We start from the raw sequence: 24,548 nt of genomic DNA, 5'->3' as shown, positions 1-24,548 counted from the left end.
AATGCCTGGAATGGGCCCTCAAATGGAAGGCCTTGCCCAGGACAGGAAGGCCGCAAGACACCTTCATTAGGGCGCTAACTCCTTTTTTTCTGCCTGGTGGCTGGCCCACCGCTCATCCCCCAGCTGCCTGCCCCCTCCCTTTCCCCGTAGTCCACCGCCCCAGCGCCGCGATTCCCGAGGCTCCGCCCCCTTCAGGGCCGCGCGCCCTTCTTCAAGATGGCGCCAGTGGCCTCTTCTCTGGGGGAAGTGAGCTCACGCTACTCCGGAAGGGAAGGCGGGGAGAGAGCGAGCGGGCGGGTGACCAGCTGTGGGTCTGTAGGGCTGTGGGTGGGGCGGTGGCCGCAGTTGTGGGTTTCACGTTTGGGCAGTAGCGAGGGTGAGGGACTTGTCCGCCGCTGGGAACCCGGTCGAGGGCTCAGGGCCGGGGGCGTTGGAGGAAATCGTCCCTAGCTGCTCGCCTCTGACTGGAGGCGAGGCGACCCTGGGAGCCGGCGTCCCGCCCCCGGCGGCCTCCTTCCCCGACCCTCCTCCCGGGCTGAGCGCGAGCCGTTCCAGCTCTGTCTCGAGAGCTGCTGTGGGAACCGCCGAGTGGGCTGGACTGAACCTTCCCGCTGAGGACCAGCTTGAGAAGAGGGAGCGAGGCGGGTCGGTCCGTCAGCCCAGAGGTCAGGCCGCGGGTTCCCGTCAGTGGACCGTACTTCGCCTAGCCCTCCTGGCTAGGGTCCGCGACCTCCTCACGCTGTTTCTGCTCCTCGTTTGAGCATGCCACCAAGTCCTCTGGCAGGGTGATTTTTTTTTTTTCCTCCTTGCTTTTGCCTGGAAGGAGATATATATTTAAAGGACATCTGCCCTCTTCGCTGTCCTTCTCCTCTTAAAAGTTTCCTTCAGGGGGAATGCTTGTATTCCTTCCCTGGACTATTTGATGATTACTGCTCCAGCCGCCGGCTAGGTTAGCAATTAGGAGCCCTTTCATATCAGATCTTAAATCTTATCACTTACAAAACTACTCTACAGAGTTGTTTCTCCCGCCCAAGAAGGGCAGATGGACTTTGGAGTTAAGATGCAGGGGGGTGAACCCGTGTCAGCAATGAAAGTCTCAGAGAGCGAAGGAAGGCTGGAGGGCCTGGCCACCGCGGTGACCCCGAACAAGAACAGCAGCAACAGCAGCTGTGGGGGTGGAATCAGCAGCAGCAGCAGCAGTAGCAGCCGAGGTGGCAGTGCTAAAGGCTGGCAGTACAGGTATGGCCCTTTCTTCAAGGTGATTTCCTAAGGAGGGGGTGAGTATGCTGAAGTCTGCATTCTTGCAGTTGTTGAAGGGTTAGGTTTATGCAGTAACTTCAGAAGTAGCTAATAACGTTTCATTTGGATCTGGGGGTCTCAACTTTCATTAGCAAGATTTAATACATTTATTTGTCCATTCAACAAGTATTTAGGCCTTTAGGAGAACACATAAATGTATCCCTTAACTCCCTCTACAACCGTAGAGTTAATTTTTCCTGTGATTTGAGTCTATACTCACTTTTGTTTTTTCCTATATTGTAATTTGTTTACAATAAGTCTACCTCCCTTTCTTGCTTGTGGAAGGCGGGGGACTGTTTAACTCCACTCTCTCCAGAGGCTAGCAAAATGCTTGGTGGTGAGAACTTGTTTGTCCAGCGATGGATGGAATCATTCAATCAGAGAAGATTCTTGCCCTCATAGTATTTGTGATTTAGAAAGAGAGATGTACATAAATAATTAAATACAGAGTGTGTGCGTGCTCAGTCTTGTCTGAGTCTTTGTTACCCCGTGGACTGTAGCCTGCCAGGCTCCTCTGTCCACGGAATTCTCCAGGCAAGAATACTGGAGTGGGTTGCCATTCCTGTCTCTAGGGGATCTTCCCGATTCAGGGATCGAACTCAGGTACTGGACAAAAGTACAAACTCTACTCTACTCCGATACTCTAAACTAGTGAGATGTTTCAGTTTGAGTTGATTAGGTCACTCACACCCCTCTGTCTTTGAGAGATTCTACATTTATTAATTTTCATTGATATGAATGAAAAACTGAAGGAACAGGAAGTGAGTGCTAGAGAAGTAATGGTAGTTTTTTGTTTTTGATAATGTATAGGATAGGTGAGCATAGCCATCCAGAATCTTTTTTTTTTAATTGAGAAATATTTGACATGTAACATTATATTAGGTTCAGATGTACAACATAAAGATTTGATATTTGTATGTATTGTGGAGTGATCACCACAGTAGATCTAGTTAATGTGTGTCCCTGCACAGTTAAATTTTTTTTTTTAATGAGAACTCTGTTAGCAACTTTCAAATGCGTGATACAGTATTATCAACTATAGTCATGATGCTGCACATTACATTTCCACGACTTACTTATTTTATAACTGGAAGTTTGTACCTTTTGATCACCTTCACCCATTGTACCCACCCCGCCTCTGGCTGCCCTCAATCCGTTCTCTGTATTTATGAGTTTCGTTTGGTTTTTTAGATTCTACATATAAGAAGCGTTGTACAGTATTTGTCTTTTCTCTTTCTGACTTTTCTCACTTAGCATAATGCTCTCAAAGTACGTCCACCTTGTTGCAAATGGCAATATTTCCTTTTTTATGGCTGAATAATATTCCACTGTGTGTATATATACCACATTTTATTTATCTACTCATCATTGTCCATTTGATGGACTCTTTGGTTGCTTCCATGTTTTGACTTTTGTAAATAATACTGCAGTGAACATGAAGGTTCAGATATATTTTCAAATTAGTGTTTTCCTTTCCTTGGGATGAATACCCGGAAGTGAAATTGCTGGATTATTCAGAATCTTAAGAATGAATGAATGAAATTGTAATATCATTTGTTATTGGAACTATAGGAATGAATTCTTAAATTTTGGTCAAGTAATTGCCTTGTGCCTAGCTCTAGTCCTTTTTAGCCTTTGTGATGTTTGTAGTTGTGAAATTTGTATGAAATTTGGAAGAGATTAAAATCAAGATTTTGTGAAGGCCATACATTTATCATGAATAATATCCATATATGTGAAATATGCTTGGCTGTGTTTACGTATAGAAATGTAGAAGATTATAATTTTTTATTGGTAAGTGATTATGAAAGGAAAGTATAGTTACTGTGAAATGTCTAGGCTCAGTTTTGGAATGCATGATACTTTTGTGTGTGTGTGTGTGTGTGTGTGTGGTTTAAGACTAACCATATAAAATTATCAATAACTTGGCAGGGTTATTTTGCTATAACTTAAGGAAGCAAGATCAAGTAATATTTCATGTAGCCAGAGGTCAGTCTTCTGACATCTTCAACTGTTTGAACCCCAGTCTTTAATTGAACTGAAAAGTGAAACAGGTTTCTTAACACTGTCATAAAGCCGTATACTTTATTACTATACTTTGATTCAGGATTCTATTATCCCTTACTTAGGGTATTATTTAATGGTTATATAATTTTAAACCTAGAATCTGTTGAAAGCACAAAGGAGAAAAGTTATCAGGAAATGGCAGCTGACAGAACAGTCAAAGACTTGAAAAATTAACATGCAGATTCAGCTATATTACTTCCTATTAATACAATTATAGTTACAATGACCTTGTCATCCAGGAGAGTACAATATGTTTAAGAAGGCAGACAACTGTATCATATGATGATGAACAATTTCAAGGAAAATGACTAAACTAAAAAAAATGCTTGTGTTGGCTAATTCAGTTATGTGGAACTCTTCCCCAGTGATGCAGATACATAGCGCATTACTGCATTTACATACGGACATATACTTTTACTTACATGAGGCTTGTTCAAAGCTAGTCTTTCAGCCTGTTTCTCAGTTGAATTTATCCCTTTATCCTGTAGGACATTAGTCAAACAGTTTCCTTCATTGTCTTGTGTTACTTCTTCCAGGCTTCTTCCTCTGAGGCCCAAAGTCTCTAGATTTAAAAAACAAAAACAATAATGAAACCTAATCTAAATCCTTTCCTTTTAAAAACAATTTACACTCAACTGCTTCCATTTCTGTAACTCTTATTTATTGCTCAACCCATGACAGTTGGCTCTGTCCTTACCAAGGATATGAATAAAAAATGATGAATATTTTTAGATTCTTATTCCAACTTTTTAAGATATATGATATCTTTATAAGTGTATCTGTTACTATTCTTTTCTTGCCTTTTTTGACATTACTTTCTCTTAATTTCTCCTTTATTGCTCTAAGAGAAAGCACCAAGTCATGTCCGACTCTTGTGACCCCATGGATTGTAGCCTACCAGGCTCCTCTGTCCATGGGATTCTCCAGGCAAGAATACTGGAGTGTGTTGTCATTTCCTTCTCCAGGGGATCTTCCCGACCTAGGAATTGAACCCAGGTCTCCCTCATTGCAGGCAGATTCTTTACTGACTGCTATGCTGGGAGCCCCTTTATTGCTTTGTTGTCTAATTAATTGCTCCTTTCTCACTTCTTTGGTTGGCTCTTTTACTTTAGAAGCTGATATGTTGCTTTATCATCTTCTCTTAAGCTCATGTTTTCTGTTTTCTGTCTCATTCTCTTCCATGGCCTCACCAGCCCCCTCTGGAACTTTAGAGCCATAAATGCAACTGTGCTTACCTGTAACTTGCTACTATCCCATTTTAAAAAATGGAGATTTCAGGTTATGTCTTAGGGAGTGGTTGAAATTCAGTTAAGACTATGTGATTCAGTTGCTTCCCAGGTGGCACAGTGGTAAAGAATCTACCTGCCAGTGCAGGTGACACAGAGATGTGGACTCTATCCCAGGATTGGGAAGATCCCCTAGAATAGAAATGGTAAAACACTCCAATATTCTTGCCTGGAAAATTCCATGGACAGAGGAGCCTAGTCTGTGCTCATGACTGAGCAGTTGAGCACATGCACTTGTGTTTCAGACACTGGGCTTTGGCTTTGCAGACTTAGAAGATTAATTGGCATAATGCTTTCATGGGTCGTATATGTTGTAGCATATATTGTTACTTTATTCCTTTTTGTGGCTGAATAATATTTCATTTATGAATACACCACATTTTGCTAATCTTTTCAGTCAGTTTCCATGTTGTATATTATGAATAATGCTGCTTTGAACATTTGTGTTCAAGTTTTGTATGGACATGTTTTCATTTCTCTTGAATATATACCTAGGAGTAGAATTATTGGGTTATAAGGTAATTGTTTAACTGTTCAACTGTTTGTGAACCTCTTAGACCATTTTCCAAAGCTGCTGCACCATCTTATCTTCTTATCAGCAGTATATTAAGGTTTTAACTTCTTGACATTCTCATCAACACTTGTTACTGTCTGTCTTTTTGGTTTTAGCCATCCTAGTGGCTATGAAATGGCATCTCATTGTGGTTTTTGAATTGCATTTCCCTGATGACTAATAATGTTAAGTATCTTCATGTTCTTACTGGTTATTTGGCTGTCTTCTTTGGAGAAATGTGTATTCAGATCTTTTGGCCACTTTTAAAAAGTTGAACTGGATAGCTGGTTTACAATATTGTGCTAGTCTCAAGTATACAGCAAAGTGTCAGATTCTTTTCCATTGTAGGTTATTACAAGATACTGAATATAGTTCCCTGTGTTATGCAGCAGGTCCTTGTTGTTTATCTATTTTATATACAGCAATTTGTACCTGTTAATCCCAAACTCCTAATTTATCCCTTACCCCTTTCCCCTTTGATAATCATAAATTTTAGTGTCTGTGAGTCTATTTATATCTTGTAAATAAGTTGCTTTGTGTCTTTTTTTTAGATTCCACATATAAGTGGTATATGATATTTGTCTTTCTCTGACTTATTTCACTTACTATGTTAAAGTCTAGGTACATCCATGTTGCTACAAATGGCATTATTCTTTTTTTGCTGAGTAGTATTCTATTGTGTGTGTGTGTGTATTACATCTTCTTTATCCATTCATTTGTATCAGTGGACATTTAGGTTGCTTCCATGTCTTGATTATTATAAATAGTGCTGCTGTGAACATTGGAGTGCATCTGTCTCTTCAAGTTAGAGTGTTCATCTTTTCCAGGTATATGCCCAGGAGTGAGATTGCTGGATCATATGGTAACTCTATTTTTAGTTTTTTAAGGAACCTCCATACTGTTTTCCAGAGTGGCTGTACCAGTGTGTATCCTTACCAACAGTGTAGGAGGATTCCTTTTTCTCCACAGCCTCTCCAGCATTTATTATTTGTAGACTTTGTTGATATCTTTGGCCATTTTAAAATTGGATTATTGAGTTGTCAGGGTTCTTTGTGTATTATGTGAACAATTCCTTTATCAGATATTGATTTGCAAGTATTTTTTCCCACTCGTGGGTTGTCTTTTCACTTCTTTTTTTTTTTTTGGCCAAGCCTCAGGGCTTGTGGGATCTTAGTTCCCCAACCAGGGATTGAATATAGGCCCGCGGCAGTGAAAGCACGGAGCCCTAACCACTGGACCACCAGGGAATTCTGGTCTTTTCACTTTCTTGATGAAATTATTTGTAGCATAGAAGCTTTTAATTTTCATGAAGCCCCGTCTGTTTTTTCTTTTTTTGCTTATACTTGGTATCACATTTAAGAAATCATTGGCAATGCCAAAGTTGCAAAGATTTGCACGTATATTTTTTTCTAAGAGTTTTAAATTTTTGAACTTACATTTAGGTCTCTGATCCATTTTGAACTCATCTTTCTTTATGATTAATTTTATTTTTGCTCATGTTAAATATCTGCTTATATCTTTTCATTTTTTTATTAATATATTTGAAGTTTATTTTAAATATTCCATGTTAATACTTTTGCTAGTTAATATTTTTAATATCAGTAATACTGTAAACTATTATTACTTTGTTGACAGAAGAGGGATATACAGTGAAATGTTTACCTTACATACTTGTCCCAGCCACCCATGTTCCCTCCCTGGAGGCACTACCTTTTACTGATTTCTTCACTATCATTTCAGAAAATTTATATTAGTTTTTTATGTAACAAATATGTAACTACATATATCTTAATTTTGTATGGTTATAAATATTTTTCTATACTTGCTGCAAAGATTTTCCTGGTCTTTATATTTTAGTCTATTACATTTTTCCAGTCATATAGAAAACCTGTATAAATCAAACTCTTACTCTTTTTTCTTTCACTTCAAATTATAGAAATTTTGTAAATATTTGTTTTCATGTAGTTTTAAGATAATTTGGTAGTTTTATATTTAATCTTTTAATCTTCCTAGAATTTATTTAGAAATATGAGACAGTGTGTTTGTTATCTATTATTGTGCTACAAATTATCCCCAAATGTAGTGTATTGAAACAGCAGTGTTTTTTTAATCTCACAGTGTCTGTGGGTCAGTAATATTGGTGCAGTACTGCTGGGTGCTCTGGCTCTGGGTCTTTCACAAGGCTGTAGTCATCTTGAGGCTCAGCTGGGAAGGATCCACATCCTGGCTCATTCGTGTTTTGGCACAATTCATTCATTTGGCACAATTCATGTTTTGGCACAATTCATGTTTTGGCACAATTCATTTATTTTGGCTTGTTGGAAACAGACCTCAGTTCCTCACGAGATGACCACTGGTGGCCTTCTTTGGTTCCTGGCCACATGGACTTCTCCATGGAGTGTCTTACAACTTGGCAGCTTGTTTCGTCAGAGTGAGGAAGTGAGAAGAGAGTGCTAGAAAGAAGGAAGTCAGTCTTTCGTAACCTAGACATGGAAGTGAAGTCACATCACTTTTCACTATTCATTAAGAAAAAGATGAGGTTTAGCCACACAAAGGTTGGATACCAACAGGTAGGGATCAATGGGAGCTGTGCAATAAGGTGCACGTCATAAATGTTAATATGAATGGATTCAAGATTGTCATCTATGATTGAGATAGATTTGACAGCTACACTACTGGAAGTTTGTCTCTAAAGCTGAGAATTGGGGGCTGAATTTGATCTTTGGGGAATAAGAGGAACTACTTGGAAATCAGTTGTCATGACCCAGACATTTGATAATAAGGAAAATGTGCCAGTAGGCTGAAAAAGAAAGAACTCATTAGAGGAAGAGTGACAGGGCTTGGTGGTTGATTGGGTGATTAGGTGGAAGGCAGTAGAGGGAAAGGAAGTAAAAATTGACTTCGGTTATCCAGATTCAAAACTTTGAGAAGTCTGTACTAGGAGAAACAGATTTTTGAGAGTCACGTGCTACATTTGCTTTTGGGTAAATTGAGCCTAAGTTGCCAGAATGTTTAAGTGACTTAGAACTATGGGGCATTAGAAATGTAGATAATTGCCTTTGTAGTATCCAGAATGTCCTCTCGTTTATTATCACGTTCAGTCCTCTTGGACGAAGAGAGAGAGTCATTATTCCCATTTAGATTACAAATGGTTGTTCAAGTTCCTACGAATGCCACAACCTCCTCTACCTATTACTTGGGGCCCCTGGATCAGAGACCCTCAATATGAGGGTTAGGAGAATATGCTACCTCAACAATTTAGGGACAATGCCCCTTCCCAGAAAGTAGTCTAAATAAGTTGGCCAAGGTTATATAGCTAGTAAATGAGAGAACTTTTATTTCCAGGGAGCTGTTTGCCTAAAGATATTAAAAGTAGATGAGCTCTCTAAAGGAATGAATAATTATTGATGAAGAATTAGTTTAGGACACGGAAGCTTCTTCATTGCCTTTTCATATTGCTCATGGGGTTCTCGCAGCAAGAATACTGGAGTGGTTTGCCATTCCCTCTTACAGTGGACCACATTTTGTCAGGACTCTCTACTATGACCTCTCTGTCCTGGGTGGCCCTGCACAGCATGGCTTATAGCTTCATCGAGTTATGCAAGCCCCTTCACCATGACAGGGCTGTGACCATGATGCAAAGAGCTGCTCATTGGAAAAGACCCTGGTGCCAGGAAAGAATGAAGGCAAAAGGAGAATAGGGCAGCAGAGGATGAGATAACTGGTTGGGTAGCATTACCAACTCAATGGACATGAATTTGAGCAAACTCTGGGAGATAGTGAAGGAAGGACAGGGAAGCCTGGCATACTTCAGTCCATGGGGTTACAAAGAGGTGGACATGATTAGCAATTGAACAACAACAAAACTTTCATTATTTACTAGTGTTGTAACTCATGCAGCAAATAGTTTGAGTCTTTTCCATGTATGAAGCTCTCTGTTAGTTAATTCTAAAATAATGTATACTCTCAGAACAGTGGAAGTAGGGACCCCAAGGCTTATTTTGGGAGGATCATGAAAAAGGATCAGAAAAGGGAAGAGCCTCAACTATATTTGCAAAATATTAATGTATCATGATGAACTTTTTTAAAACCAAAGCTGAGAAGTGTGTTTATTAGTCTTAAAATTTCTTTCCAGGGTAATTTATATGCATAGGATTTATATTCACTATTTAAAATGAAAATAGATTTCTTAATTCTATATCCTTCCTTCCTTTTTCATAGTAAATGTTCAAAATTTATAAAATGTGCATGTTTCCATTATTTTTCTTCCTGCCAGCTTTCAGAAAAATTTACAAATCTGCAAATCTGCCACTTTTTTGTTTAAAATGGAGAGAAGAGAACTACCCAGAGGAGGAACTTAAAAGCAAATTGGGGCATATGATGGGCCTGCTTTTTCTTATTTTGGACTCTGTGCTACCTGCTGCTGCTGCTAAGTCGCTTGTCGTGTCTGACTCTGTGCGACCCCACAGATGGCAGCCCACCAGGCTCCGCCGTCCCTGGGATTCTCCAGGCAAGAACACTGGAGTGGGTTGCCATTTCCTTCCTGTTAACAAACAGATCTCTTTGTTAGAAAAGAGTATGCTAACATTAGCAAATAGTATACATTTCAGTAGATTGGGTAGACGTCTGCAAATGCATAGAAATAATTTTTGTGGTCAGATCTGGTGTCTTGCACTCTAAATACTCTGTTACAGGGAAAAGTACCCATTTGCAAATGGGGAAATGACATCTGCCTAAATATAACCTGGTGTTTGCTGTCTTTGAGATTTTTACCACTTTTGAGGTTGATTTGAAGAAAAAGTCGTAAACGTTTGCTTTTTTTCTCTTAAAGGTTAAAGGAAAGTTGAATATGTATTTCTGTACCCTAGTATTTGTTTTGTTTTGTTTTCCTTAAGTCTGCTACAGCTGATAACAAGGGGAAGACACCTTATAGGCATAAAACTGAAAACAGTAATTTTCTGTTGCAGAAATCTAGTGAGAACCCTACCAAGCTTTGAACAAGATTTGGTTATAGTATACTGTGATTTCTTATATTTTTGCTTTATGAGTTTAAATATAGTCTATTTGAGTTCCTATTTCTCGAGAAGTTATACTTATTAAAACTGTACAAACAGCTTAATGTTAGAACACACAAATTAGTCTTTTTAGTATTTTCTGAATGTCATGTAATTTAGGTTCCAGAGGTAATTGCCTGTCAAATAGACTTGTGGGAAATTATGTCTTTTGTTTTTGCTTTTGAAAATGGTAGAGAAAACAGGCCCCATGGTGTAATGGTTAGCACTCTGAAAATAGTGGAGAATATTCTTAATGTAAGTTATACTACTTTGAGAGAGGGAACGTCTTTCCTAGCTAAGAATCTTCCACTGTACTCATTTTGTTTAATCAAATAATTTGTGTTCAGACTTGTTCAGGTTTAACTTAAAACTAAATTGCCTAATTTAAAAAGTTGCATTAGCGTTTTGACATTACTATCTGGGTTTTAGGAAGATTTTAGAGCAGTTTAGTTTCTGGTGAAAAAAAGATTTTCTTTTTGGTTAATTAGGTATTGTAACAAAGCATGATTTCCTATTCAGAGTCTCCCCGTACTTGAGTTGCCCTGCTTTTGCAGTTTGCTTCCATTGCTATTCTTGAGGTTGGCTGGAAAGTCCCTGGAGGGGTAGACTGAAGCCTGTGGTTGCTACTGGCTGTATCTGGAAACCCTAGTCAAGAGGGATAGAAGGAAGAGAAAATTAGAAATAGAACAAGAGGTAAAACAGGGATGGAAAAAGGACATAGAAAAGAGAGATAGACCGAGGGAGAAAGAGGGAGGGACAGAAGAAAGGGACAGAATAAAAATGATGTAAGGGATGAGATGAAATGCCACCAAGAGTTGCTTCTGAAACAGGTTTCCTATCCTTGATACAAGAGGGCTTTTTAATGTAGTGTCGGAGCCTATACTCTCAATTCTATAAAGAATAAGGTGTTTATCAATTTTGTAGATATTTCACGTATTTATAACTAACATAAATGAAAAATATTCTAAATCTAATTTTGGAGAATAGGTAATATGTTCACTTGATCCAGAAGAAAAACAAGATTTGTAATGAAAATCTTTTCACCTGATCTCTACCTGCTTAGGACTCCTCTCACCTACAAATAGAGGGGATACACTTGGTTTTTTGTCTTTCAGAGATTTTTTTTTTTAAGAATTAAGTAAATACAATATACATTTGCTCCACTTTTAATTTTACTACAAATGGTATCAAATTATGTATATGTATATAGTATTAGTTTAGGCTTTCATAACAAAAATGCTGTACTCTGAATGGCTTAAACAACATAAATTTAATTTCTCACTATGAAGGCAGAAAGTTTTGAGATCAGGGTGCCAGCATTGTCAGGTTCTGCTGAGGGCTCTTCTCCAGGTTTTCAGGTGGTCTTCTCAATGTGTGCTCACATGGTAGAGACTGAGGGGTGGGAGAGAGCTCTCTGGTGTTTCTTTTAAAGGCACAAATCTCATTATAGGGGCCCCAGTCTATACCTGCTGCTGCTAAGTCGCTTCATTCGTGTCCGACTCTGCGACCCCCTGAGTATCTCCCAAAGGCCCCATCTCTGAAAACCATCACAGTGGGGGTTAGGACTTTACCATATGGATTTTGGAGAGACACAATTCAGTCTACCTTTAATAAGCTCCCTATTGATGGACATTTGTTTTCCAAAATTTTGTTATTATAATGTTGTAGTTAATAACCTTCCACACATGTCATCTTGCAAGCATATGAATATATCTGTGGGAAAAAATACCCAGAGGTTGGACTTACTGAATCAGTAAGTATCAAAATTGTAATTTTGATAGTAGTTATTACCAGATTTCTCCTCATTGGGGTGTACAGTGGCAGTGATTGAGTGCTTGTTTCCCATCAGCCTTATCAGTGTAATGTGTTATTAGACTGGCAAAAATCTAAAAGTTTAATAGGTTAAAAAATGGTATTTCAGGATAGTTTTAATTTAGTTCTTTTTTATAATGAGTGAAGTTTAGCATGAAATTCTGAGTGGGATTTTATTCTGTTTTGCTATCATTGTAAATAGTGAATCAATTTATTAATAGATCAGCAGTTGGGAAAATTCTGTACAAAATATACTTATGCCTTTAACATTTTTGTTTTTATTATTATATTCTTGGTAACCAGAGACATGGTTTCATTTTAGAGTATACTTTGTATATTGTGAAGTTATATTTTTAAAATTTCACATGATTTTATAGCTATACCAGATAACAGAATCATTTGATTATGCAAATTTGTAATTGGAGGTGATCTACTTCCTAGAAATGGGAAGCTTGAAGATTTGCTACCGAAAATTATGATGAAACTTATAAAAAAAAAAAGATTTCTTTTTTTGGCCTCTCCGTGAGGCATGTGGAATCTTAGTTCCCCGACCAAGGATCAAATCTGACCCCTTGACAGTAAGCGTGTGGAGCCCTAACCACTGGACCCCCAGAGAATTCCCAGATGTTTCTTTTATTTCTGTAATAGAGTGAGCTTTAAATTTTTCTGTGTTTTTTTTTTTTTTTTAATAACTTACAGGTTCTTTAAGGTAAAAAAACTTGAGAGTTTGAATTTGTCATTAAGTAATGTAAAATTTTCAAAAGAATCAACTCTTTAGTCAGGTTATATATATATATAAAAAAGAACTTTGCTTGGAGCTTCTTGTGTGGTTGTCACCTTTTTTCTCCTTTTTATTTCAAGTATGGAGGAAGGGAAATGATTTTCTGTTATTTCTTTTTACATTCAATTTAGAAAGAATTAGCACAAGGGAAGAGGAGAAGGCGATGGCACCCCACTCCAGTACTCTTGCCTGGAAAATCCCATGGACAGAGGAGCCTGGTAGGCTGCAGTCCATGGGATTGCTAAGAGTCGGACACGACTGATCGACTTCACTTTCACTTCTCACTTTCATGATTGGAGAAGGAAATGGCAACCATTCCAGTGTTCTTGCCTGGAGAATCTCAGGGATGGCGGAGCCTGATGGGCTGCTGGCTATGGGGTCTCACAGAGTCGGACACGACTGAAGCGACTTAGCAGCAGCACAAGGGAAGAAAGTATTCTTTCTTGAATTATGCTGTACAGGCAAAATTTAAATGTTACTGTAAGTGTGTTTTGGAACTAAAGCTAGAGAGAGGTACATAACAAAAGTAGAGAGAATAGATATTCAGTTAGGGAGACGATAGCAGGGACTTTTAGTATCCTGCTGTTCTCTTGTTCTGCGGTGTCCAAGTCTTATTGAAATGGCTACTATGAAGACTTTTTGAGAGTATATGGGGTATAAGTAAATGCTACTATGTGAACAAGATATTGTGCTAGAAAAATATGTCTACTTTTCTCTAAAAATTTTAAACGTGAAATATGTTGCTCTTACATGCAAACTTTACTTTTGAAATAACAATTTTCTGTTGAGAAAAACCTTTGGAATTTTGAGTGATGAGTAATGTACACGCATTTTAGATTGAAAAGGTCATCTAATACATGAGAAAACTGACAGAATTTAAGTGATTTGGCCAGCGCCAGTCGTGGCATTAGTCAGTGGGAAGGTCAGAACTTGATCATGTATCCCTTTCAGGTGTGCATTCCACAGTATATATTACCTCATGCTTAAGCTTTAGAAACTTAATTTTGAGTATAAAGGTATTGAAAATCCTACTAGTAATTTCTGAAATTCCTGTTTATAAGTAAAGTCTTCACCCTATTTTTGTTGGCAGTGGTGCTGTAGGTTGGTGTGAGGAAACTGGCTGTTTTTGTATTGAAAGGTGGGAGTTAATATTGGTTGCAGCCTCTTTAGAGAGTAGATTGACAATATATAAAAATTAAAAATGCATATACATTTCAAGGAACAAACTTGAGTCAGTTGAAGTGAGGTGGATGAACCTAGAGCTTGTTATAGAGTGTAGTAAGTCAGAAAAAGAAAAATATTGTATATTAATGCATGTATATAGAATCTAGAAAAATGGTACTGATGAACCTCTTTGCAGAGGATGGAACGAAGTTGAGAGAGTAGCATTAACATAAATACACTACCATGTCTAAAATAGATAGGCAGTAGGAAATTGCTGTATGACACAGGGAGCCTAGCCTGGCGCTCTGTGATGACCTAGGTGGGTGGGAGGGAGGTTCAGGAGGAAGGGGATATATGTATACATATAGATGATTCACATCGTTGTACAGCAGAAACCAACACAACATTGTAAAGCAATTATCCTCCAATTAAAAATAAATTTTAAAAATGCATATCCTTTTCGCCTAGGAATTTCACTTTTAGCAAATATATACAAAGATATGTATAACTTAGTTTGTTATAGTATTGTTTGTAATAATAAAAGCCTGGAAGCAAATGTCCATCACTAGGAGGATTAGTTAATTATATAGTAATACTGCTGTGCAGTGGGTTTCTATGCAGATGCTAAGAATGAATTAAATCCATATGTGTCAAAATGAAATCATCCCTAAGAAAATTGTGAAAAAAGCAAGGTACAGGGTATGTAGTAGCAATCATTTAAAAAAATTTAGTGAGTGCACACAAGTGTGTGCACACACACTTGTAGGTACATAGACTGTCTCTTGAAGAGATGATAAAAAGTTGAGGGAAGTGCTTATCTCTGAGGAGGGGAATTGGTGGTGGAATACAAGGTTGGAAAGAGACTTTTCACTGTATATGAATTGTAGCTGCTGCTGCTGCTAAGTCGCTTCAGTCGTGTCCGACTCTGTGCGACCCCATGGACTGCAGCCTACCAGGCTTCTCCATCCATGGGATTCTCCAATGATGTAGTTAGGGAACAGTTATTAGGAAAAAGTTCTTCATGGGATTCTTCATGGGTCGCTCATATTTCTGCTTCCCTTGTGCGTTGAGGTACTGACTCTCCTTTGTTCTTTACTGTTTTTTTCAAAAAATATTTGTATAGCAAAAAGTCTTAGAGGATAGAGATAATATCTCCCTCCTGAGCAAAAGTCAGGTTTGTTTACTGTCCAATATAATAAAGATAATGTCTCCTTGCCATGGAGGTCAGATAGACTTACTGTTCTTAAAAGAGTTGGGTTCCCTCCACTCAAGGTTCCTTGTCTGTACTGCAGCCTACCACATGTGCAGGCATCTCCTGCCCTCTGCATTGCCCCATGTGACTGGGCTGATAATCTACTGGTATTGCTGTGACTACTGAAGTCTTTGGTCTCTGACGTACGAGTTTAATGTATTATGCCAGCATCCAGGAAACTGTGGCAAGCTAATTTGTTGGCTTGCAAATAGGGTGAAAGTGGAAACAGTGGCAGATTTGATTTTCTTGGGCTCCAAAATCACTGCAGACGGTGACTGCAGCCATGACATTGAAAGACACTTACTTCTAAGAAAAACTACGACAAACCTAGACAGCGTATTAAAAAGCAGAGAAATCACTTTGCTGACAAAGATCCGTATAGTCAAAGCGATGGTTTTTCCAGTACGGATGGCTGAGCACTGAAGAATTGATGCTTTCAAATTGTGGTGACTGGAGAAGACTCTTGAAAGTCCGATGTACTACACGGAGATCAAATCTGTCAATCCTAAAGGAAATAAATCTTGAATATTCATCAGAAGAACTGTTGCTGAAGCTGAACTTCCAAACTTTGGCCTCCTGATGTGAAGACCCGAGTCATTGGAAAAGACCCTGTTGCTGGGAAAGATAGAAGGCAAAAGAAGAAGAATATGACAGAGGATGATGAGGTGAGGTGGTTGGATGGCATCACCAACTCAATGGACATGAGTTTGAGCAAACTCTGGGAGACAGTGAAGGACAGGGAAGCCTGGCGCACTGCAGTCCATAGGGTCGCAGAGTTGGACACGATTGACTGAACAGCAACAAAATAGGATGATGTCTCAGACCCTTCATGGTTCTTGACAAGATACCTAGTGGACAAAAAAATTATCTTTTTCAAATAAAAGAAGTGGGAGACTCAGAGCTTTTTAGATCCCATCATTCTGACTTGAAAATGTCAGTCTAACAAGTAAGACAGATCTAGAGAACTGATCTAGAAAATGAGCCCTTTGTCTGAAGAGGAATCGACTCCCTTAAGCGGGAGAAAACCAGTATTTCCTGGGCGTACACCATATTGAAATGCACTTCAAATATATTTGGATTAAAATATCTCTTCTTCATTCCTCATTATAAATCTGAAGTTAGGTTTTTTAATTCACATTTACAGAAAGTTGTGACCAACGTAGATAGCATATTGAAAAGCAGAGACATTACTTTGCTAACAAAGGTCCGTCTAGTCAAGGCTATGGTTTTTCCAGTAGTCATGTATGGATGTGACAGTTGGACTGTGAAGAAAGCTGAGCGCTGAAGAATTGATGCTTTTGAACTGTGGTGTTGGAGAAGACTCTTGAGAGTCCCTTGGATTACAAGGAGATCCAACCAGTCCATTCTAAAGGAGATCAGTCCCGGGTGTTCTTTGGAAGGACTGATGCTAAAGCTGAAACTCCAGTACTTTGGCCACCTCATGTGAAGAGTTGACTCATTGGAAAAGACTCTGATGCTGGGAGGAATTGGGGGCAGGAGGAGAAGGGGACAACAGAGGATGAGATGGCTGGATGGCATCACCGACTTGATGGACGTGAGTCTGAGTGAACTCCGGGAGTTGGTGATGGACAGGGAAGCCTGGCGTGCTGCAATTCACGGGGTCGCAAAGAGTCAAACACGACTGAGCGACTGAACTGAACTGAACAGGTAAAGACACAGGACCAGATTTGTTACTTGCCTAAGGTCACACTGGGATTCAGACTTGTGTTTGTCTGGGTTAAGCTCCTGCTCTTCACATTATAGTAAACAACTTCCTAACTTTCTGTAGGAAAGTTGAGAGTTGACTTTCTACTTTTTCGTGTATAAGTTTCTTCTTTCCCATCTTCAGATGGCTGGTTATCTGCATGAGGGATTTAGTTGTCTGTAACTATAGGATTATATATTGAATTTTTCTTTCTGTTTCCAGTCTGTATAGGCAAATGTTTTACAGCTGTGTTTCTCAAACTTCCTTTATGAAAGCTCTCTTAATTGCATAAGACAGTCAGTGCAGTTTGTGATTTAAAGGAGCCCATGGCTGATGTAACTTTATGATCTTCAAAATTCACGAGGATTTATATTCTACCCTATAATATATCTGTTACTGGGTTTTTCAGAAATAAATAAATAACATCATGAGTTCAGGACCAGTTGAGAGGACATAAGGATCAGATAGGATGCAGTCAAATTTTCAGGTTATTTTTTTATTGTAAAATGTACATATCATAAAATTTACGACTTTAACCATTTGTAACTATTTATAAGTTCAGTGGCCTTAAATATATTCACATTGTTATTGCAGCCATCTCCACTATTCATTCCAGAATTTTTTATCATCCCAAACTAAAACTCTATAACTATTAAATAACTCCTTACATCAGCCCCCGCCCCAACCACTGTTGTACCTTCTGTCTCTGATTTTGACAAATCTAAGTACCTCATGTAAGTGGAATCATAAAATACTTGTCATTTTGTGAGTAGCTTATTTCATTTAGCAGTGTCCTCAAGATTTATCCATGTTGTACCATGTGTTAGAATTTCCGTCTTTTTCTTTTAAGGCTGAATAAATATTCCATGTATATACACACACACACACACACACACACACACACACACACACACACTACATTTTATTTATCCATTCATCTGTTGATGGATACCTGAGTTGTTTCTGCCTTAAAAATTTTTTTTAATTGAAGTATCATTGATTTACAATGTTGTGTTTAATTTTTGCTCTACAGCAAAGTGACTCATATATATATTTTCTTTTTCATATTCTTTTCCATTATGGTTTATCACAGGATATTAAATGTAGTTTCTGGTGCTAGACAGTAGGACTTGTTTATCCAGCCTATGTATAATAGTTTGCATCTGCTAATCCCAAATGCCCAATCCTTCCCTCCCCCAGCCCTATTCCCCCTTGGCAATCACAAGTCTGTTCTCTATATTCGTGGGTCTGTTTTTGTTTCATAGATATGTTCATTTATGTTGTATTTTAGATTCCACATATAAGTGGTATCATATGGTATTTGTCTTTCTCTTTCTGCCTTAACTTCACTTTGGGCGAACCTAGAGGTCCATGCATATTGCTGCAAATGGCACTATTTCACTCTTTTTAATGGCTGAGCAATATTTCTTTTGTGTGTGTGTATGGAAAAAGCAAGAGAGTTCCAGAAAAACCTCTATTTCTGCTTTATTGACTATGCCAAAGCCTTTGACTGTGTGGATCGCAATAAACTGTGGAAAATTCTGAAAGAGATGGGAATACCAGACCACCTGACCTGCCTCTCAAGAAACCTGTATGCAGGTCAGGAAGCAACAGTTAGAACTGGACATGGAACAACAGACTGGTTCCAAATAGGGAAAGGAGTACGTCAAGGCTGTATATTGTCCCCCTGATTATTTAACTTATATGCAGAGTACATCATGAGAAACACTGGGCTGGAAGAAGCACAAGCTGCAATCAAGATTGCCGGGAGAAATATCAATAACCTCAGGTATGCAGATGACACCACCCTTATGGCAGAAAGTGAAGAGGAACTAAAAAGCCTCTTGATGAAAGTGAAAGTGGAGAGTGAAAAAGTTGGCTTAAAGCTCAACATTCAGAAAACGAAGATCATGGCATCAGGTGCCATCACTTCATGGGAAATAGATGGGGAAACAGTGGAAACAGTGTCAGACTTTATTTTTGGGGGCTCCAAAATCACTGCAGATGGTGATTGCAGCCATGAAATTAAAAGACGCTTACTCCTTGGAAGGAAAGTTATGACTAATTTAGATAGCATATTCAAAAGCAGAGACATTAGTTTTCCAACAAAGGTCCGTCTAGTCAAGGCTATGGTTTTTCCAGTGGTCATGTATGGATGTGAGAGTTGGACTGTGAAGAAAACTGAGCGCCGAAGAATTGATGCTTTTGAACTGTGCTGTTGGAGAAGACTCTTGAGAGTCCCTTGGACTGCAAGGAGACCCAACCAGTACATTCTAAAGGAGATCAGACCTGGGTGTTCATGGAAGGACTGATGCTAAAGCTGAAACTCCAATACTTTGGCCACCTCGTGTGAAGAGTTGGCTCATTGGAAAAGACTCTGGTGCTGGGAGGGATTGGGGGCAGGAGGAGAAAGGGATGACAGAGGATGAGATGGCTGGATGGCATCACCGACTCAATGGACGTGAGTTTGAATGAACTCCGGGAGTTGGTGATGGATAGGGAGGCCTGGCGTGCTGCGATTCACGGGGTCGCAAAGAGTCGGACACGACTGAGCGACTGAATTGAACTGAACTAATGTATGTATGTGTACCACATCTTCTTCATCCATTCATCTGTTGATGGACATTTTGGTTGTTTCTATGTCTTGTCTATTGTAAATAGTGCTGCTATGAATGTAGGGGTGCATGCATCTTATTTTGTTTTGTTTTTTTATAGTAAGTTTTAACATACTGGAGAACAATTACTGAATAATTTTAAAATAAGTAAAGGTTATTACTATCAGCTTAAAATAAAATTTTAAGTAACATTTATCTGTCATTAGATAATTCTCTAATAATTAGCATCTTTTCATATGCCTGTTGGCCATCTATATGTTGTCTTTGGAGAAATGTCTGTTTAGGTGTTCTGCCCATTTTTTGCTTGGGTTGTTTGTTTGTTTTTATTATTGAATTGTAGAAGCTGTTTGTTTGTTTTGGAAATTAAGCCCTTGTTGGTTGCATCATTTGCAAATATTTTCTCCCACTCTGTAGGCTGTCTTTTCACTTTATCGTTTCCTTTGCTGTGCAAAAGCTTGTAAATTTGATTAGGTCCCATTTGTGTGATTTTACTTTTATTCCTTGGGAGACTGACCTAAGAAAATATTGGTACTGTTTTTGTCAGAATGTTTTGCCTATGTTCTTTCGGAGTTTTATGGTGTCTTATCTTATATTTAAGTCTTTAAATCATTTTGAGTTTATTTTTGTGTGTGATGTGAGGGTATGTTCTGGCTTCATTGATTTACGTGGGACTGTCCAGAGTTATTTCTACCTTTTGGCTGTTGTGAATAATGTTGCTATAAATATTTGTGTGCAAATATCTGTTGGAGTTCTTGCTTTTATTCTTTTGTGTATCTACCCAGAAGTGAAATTGCTGGATATAGTAATTCTATATTTAACTTTCTGAGAAATGATTATACTGTTCTCCACAGTGGCTGCACCATTTTATAGTCCCACCAGCAACGCACAAGTGTTCTAATTTCTCTACATTCTTACCAACACTTGTTATTTTCTGTTTTGTTTGGTTTTATTTATTTATATTTTTGGCTGCACCACACAACATGTGGGATCTTAAATCCCTGACCAGGAATCAAACCCGTGCTCCCTGCAGTGGAAGCACAGAGTCTCAACCACTGGACCGTCAGAGAAGTCCTTTGGTTTTGTTTTTGATGGGTAAGGGCTTCCCTGGTGGTGCAGTGGTAAAGAATCTGCCTGCCAATGCAGGAGGCACAGGACACTTGGCTTGGATCCCTGGGTCAGCAAGATCCCTTGGAGTAGGAAATTGCAACCCACTGCAGTATTCTTGCCTGGAGAATCCCATGAACAGAGGAGCCTGGTGGTGTATAGTCTGTAGGGTCTCAGAAGTGTCAGACATGGCTGAGCACTTACACACACGCGCGCATGTACATATCCACCTCGTTACAAGCAGCTTAGAATATTCAGGTCCTATCTCTGTCAGAGCAAATAAGACTATGTTCTCTGGGTAGATAGTCTAGGATACAAAGAAGCGTGCCCAGAAGGGAGTGAGCTATTCATGCCTAGCTATGGAAAGAGTGAAGGGAAAGGGGAAGGCTGGGAGAGGAGGACAGGAGCTCTCTGGTGAAGTCATCATCATGAAAATACATGAGCAGGGAGTAAGTTTCTTAACATTTATGTGAGTTTTAACATTAAAAATGCTTTTAATTTCTTACAGTCAGATAAGTTGGCTCTAGAAATATAGCCTTGTTTTACCCTGTTCTCCTAACCACCTAGCCCAGTTTTGGGTATGTGTAACCTAATTTGAGAATTAAAAGCTTATAGGAACATAGTTTTACATCCCAAAAAAGCAATGCTCATAGGGTCACATTGAAAAGTTTTTAAAAATTTAATCCATTCCTATGTTAATAAGTATAAATAGCTCTGTGTCTGGACTGTCCCACCTAGTCAATATGATTGAACATTTTAAAATGTTTTACTTGGTTATAAAAATAATGTATTAAAATTGAAAAATGTGAAACAGTAAAGGAAGCAAATTAAATCAACCATAATTCTTCTATCCAGTGATAATCACAGTTATGATTTGTGTGCTTTTGTTCTGTGCATATATTTTACACACTATATGAAATTCTGTAACCTGCAATTTTAGGCTCTTGATAAGTGTTTCCCCATGTTAAAAACTCATAAACATTTTAACTGGTGAATACTATTCTATATTAGTTCGTCATTTTCTTAATTTCATTTGTTAGTTTGTTTTTCTTTGTTTCCTTTTCACTTCCTTTTTTTTCCAATCTATATTTTTTACTATTGTAAATAGTGCTGCAATGGACATATTTGCACATTATGTTTGTCTACATTTCTGTTGTCTGTCAGGATACCTAGAAGTGAAATTCTTAGGCCAAGGAATATTAACATTTTTAAGACTCTTTAGCAGAAAGGTGAGCATCTCCCTTGACTGTATACTTTTTGGTATAGATTAAGATAGTTGCAATTAGAATTTGTTTTATCTGGGATTTATTTCAGTATACAGGCTGTGAATTTAATTTTTTTCTGTTTTTTTGCAAGCTTCTCAGTTGTCTTATGCTTTTATAGGAAAATTTTGCTTCTGTCTTCTCATTGCTTAATTCATTCAACAGAGATGTAGTGAACACCTGCTTATATCCCAGACTATGCACTAGGTGCTGCACGGGCTGCTAGGATGAGTGAGAAGCAGTCGCTGCTCTGTGGAGTATCTTTACAGCAGAAGGACGCACGTGTGTTGCAATCATTCCCATCTGTTGTCAGTGGCTTTTCCCTCAACTAAGAAGGCGGCTCCCTCCGTTCATGCTATTTATATTATCAAGGGAATGAACCAAAACTCAGCCTTTTTGGAGGACAGTTTTTGCCTAGTAGAAAGTAGGAATATTGAACTGTGGCTGACTGGCACTTTCTTTACTACAGCTTGCATAAATTTCTGCCCATAATTAAGTGTCCTAAGGTATCTGATGCCAGTTCCTCTACCTGGGCTCTGGAGCCCCCTCTCTTCCTCATTTCCATCTCTCTTCTGAGTTGTGAGCCTTTTTCTCTTTACTGTATCCTACCCATTAGGCACTTTGAACTACCCCTGCCTTAAGCCCACATTGCCTTAACCACTTTTCTTTCTCCCAGTCTTTCTTCAGTTCATTACCAGCTAGCTCTGCCTTCATCATTACATTGAAGTATTATCTCTTGGTTGTTAAATCTTTTTTTTTTTTTTTTTTGGTCATGCGTTGTGGCTTATGGGATCCTAGACCCCTTATTAGGGATTGAACCCAGGCCCACACAAGAGAAAGCACTGATTCCCAGCCACTGGACCACCAATGGATGCCGTTGGTGGTTGACTCTAATAGAAATTGCTCAATCTTCATCTTCGTTTACTCCTCAAATACTATTAACATTCTTGACCAAAAAGTTACTTGAAATGCTCCTGGTTTTCGTCCTACTATTCAGCTACTTCTTATCTCCTCTCTGTATTCCTCTTGCCTATAAAACTTTTCCCTAGGGTTCTCTCTTAGAATATGTCCCTTCTCTTGTCATTTAAAAAAAAAAAATTTATTTTTAATTGAAGGGTGATTACAATATTGTATTGGTTTCTGCCATACTTCAACATGGATCAGCCACAGGTATACGTATCTCCCCTCTCTCCTGCCTCCCTCCCACCTACTACCCCTTGTCATTTTATATAATTCCTAAGTGATGTACCCTCATGGTTTCAAATACCAGTTATATGCTTATGTGCTGATTACCACCAAAACCTGTGTGTTCAGTCCAAATCATACTACCTTATTGGGTATCTCCTTGTGTTATGTCTCACAGGTCCCTTAAAATCACCATGGTAATTTGGAACAAATCCAAAACTTCTTTTATCATCCCCAGTGCAGTGAGGGTGTTCATATCTACACAGTTGTGCCAGCTGGAAATCTGGGTTTTTGCCTTTGTCCCTTCTCTTATTCTCACTCTCATTCCACATCTGATAAGTCCTGTCACTTCAACCTAATCACCATTGAATCCTGTATCTTTGTTTAATGAATACTGTATATTTAACAAGCTATCCTTTGCATTTGTATGACAGCTAAAAACAGAGTTGCTGTGGGTCATTGTCTTTTCTTCAAGAAGATGTTTTTCTTATATTTGGTAATGAATTTGGATGGAAAGGTATAGCCTTCTTTACTTCCCTATCCTTTTCAGTGGATTTTCAGAGTGCGTTATATTTAGAACGTACTGAGCAATTGTGTTGAACTGAAATAAGCGGATTTGAAACTGTTTAAAAAGTAGCTTAATTTAGAAGCTTCTACATGTTTTCCTTAAGTCTGATGAAGAAGAATTAAGAAATATGTGTTATAATAGTGGAGAATTAGAAATTGAAACAGTCATTATTAAGCTACTTGGGAGGTGGTGAACAAATTAAATAGAATAATGCTGCTTGACATATAGTTCAGTTCATCAGCTGTGTTTAGAGATTATCAGCTTCTAGCTTGATTTCAATGAAATGTTAACAAGATCAGAATGTACCAAATTTAAGTGGTGGAGTTGCTGAAGGACAGAAGAAGAAATTAACTTTTTTATTGCTTATTTTTCATTGTGTTAATCTTTTGGACCATCATCTCTACTTCATAGGAAAAATATTAGTATGCTATAATCAAATATGTGGTATATTCCCACTTTAACAACTAGGTTTTATTCATATTAACAGGTAAATCTTCAGTTAAATTCACATATTTTAATTGGGAGCAAACCATGAATGTTAGAGGTACTTCATAATAACTCAATTACAAGGAAGTAGAAGAAAGGAGAGTGAACGAAGGACGTTCACTCACAGAGCTTTTTATGTGGGCCACCAGATGGCACAGTGGTTCCACATCAGCTGGTTGCACTGAGAAGGGGAGGGATGAGAGAGGGACAGTGTCACCAGCTGTTCAGGGATGGGGTGTTCTTAAGTCGGTTCTTTGTAACCTCAGATGTCTGTTTTCTGTGGTAAAAGCAGGCCAGCAGCTTGTTATTGCATGTTTGAATTTGTTTCTTTTGAAGTTGGCTTTATGCTACTACC

The 24,548-nt window shown here is 38.6% G+C and overlaps 1 protein-coding gene across 2 annotated transcripts in view; it reads left to right on the top strand.

The window, feature by feature from the left end:
* Positions 1-301: 301 nt before the first annotated feature.
* The window catches only part of OSBPL11 (oxysterol binding protein like 11), a 91,678-nt gene continuing 67,431 nt past the window's right edge, over positions 302-24,548 (top strand). Inside the window, exon 1 of one of the 2 annotated variants that reach the window (XM_070788838.1) lies at positions 302-1,239. In XM_070788838.1, the coding sequence (XP_070644939.1) occupies positions 1,043-1,239 (197 nt within the window). In that variant the 5' untranslated portion in view covers positions 302-1,042. The remainder of the gene's footprint in view (positions 1,240-24,548) is intronic. The other variant, XM_019956982.2, reaches the window with a different exon arrangement.

The sequence above is a fragment of the Bos indicus genome, chromosome 1, assembly GCF_029378745.1.
Source record: "Bos indicus isolate NIAB-ARS_2022 breed Sahiwal x Tharparkar chromosome 1, NIAB-ARS_B.indTharparkar_mat_pri_1.0, whole genome shotgun sequence".
NCBI lineage: Eukaryota > Metazoa > Chordata > Mammalia > Artiodactyla > Bovidae > Bos > Bos indicus.
Note: the sequence above shows the minus strand (reverse complement) of the source record. Positions and strands in the feature narration are given on the sequence as shown.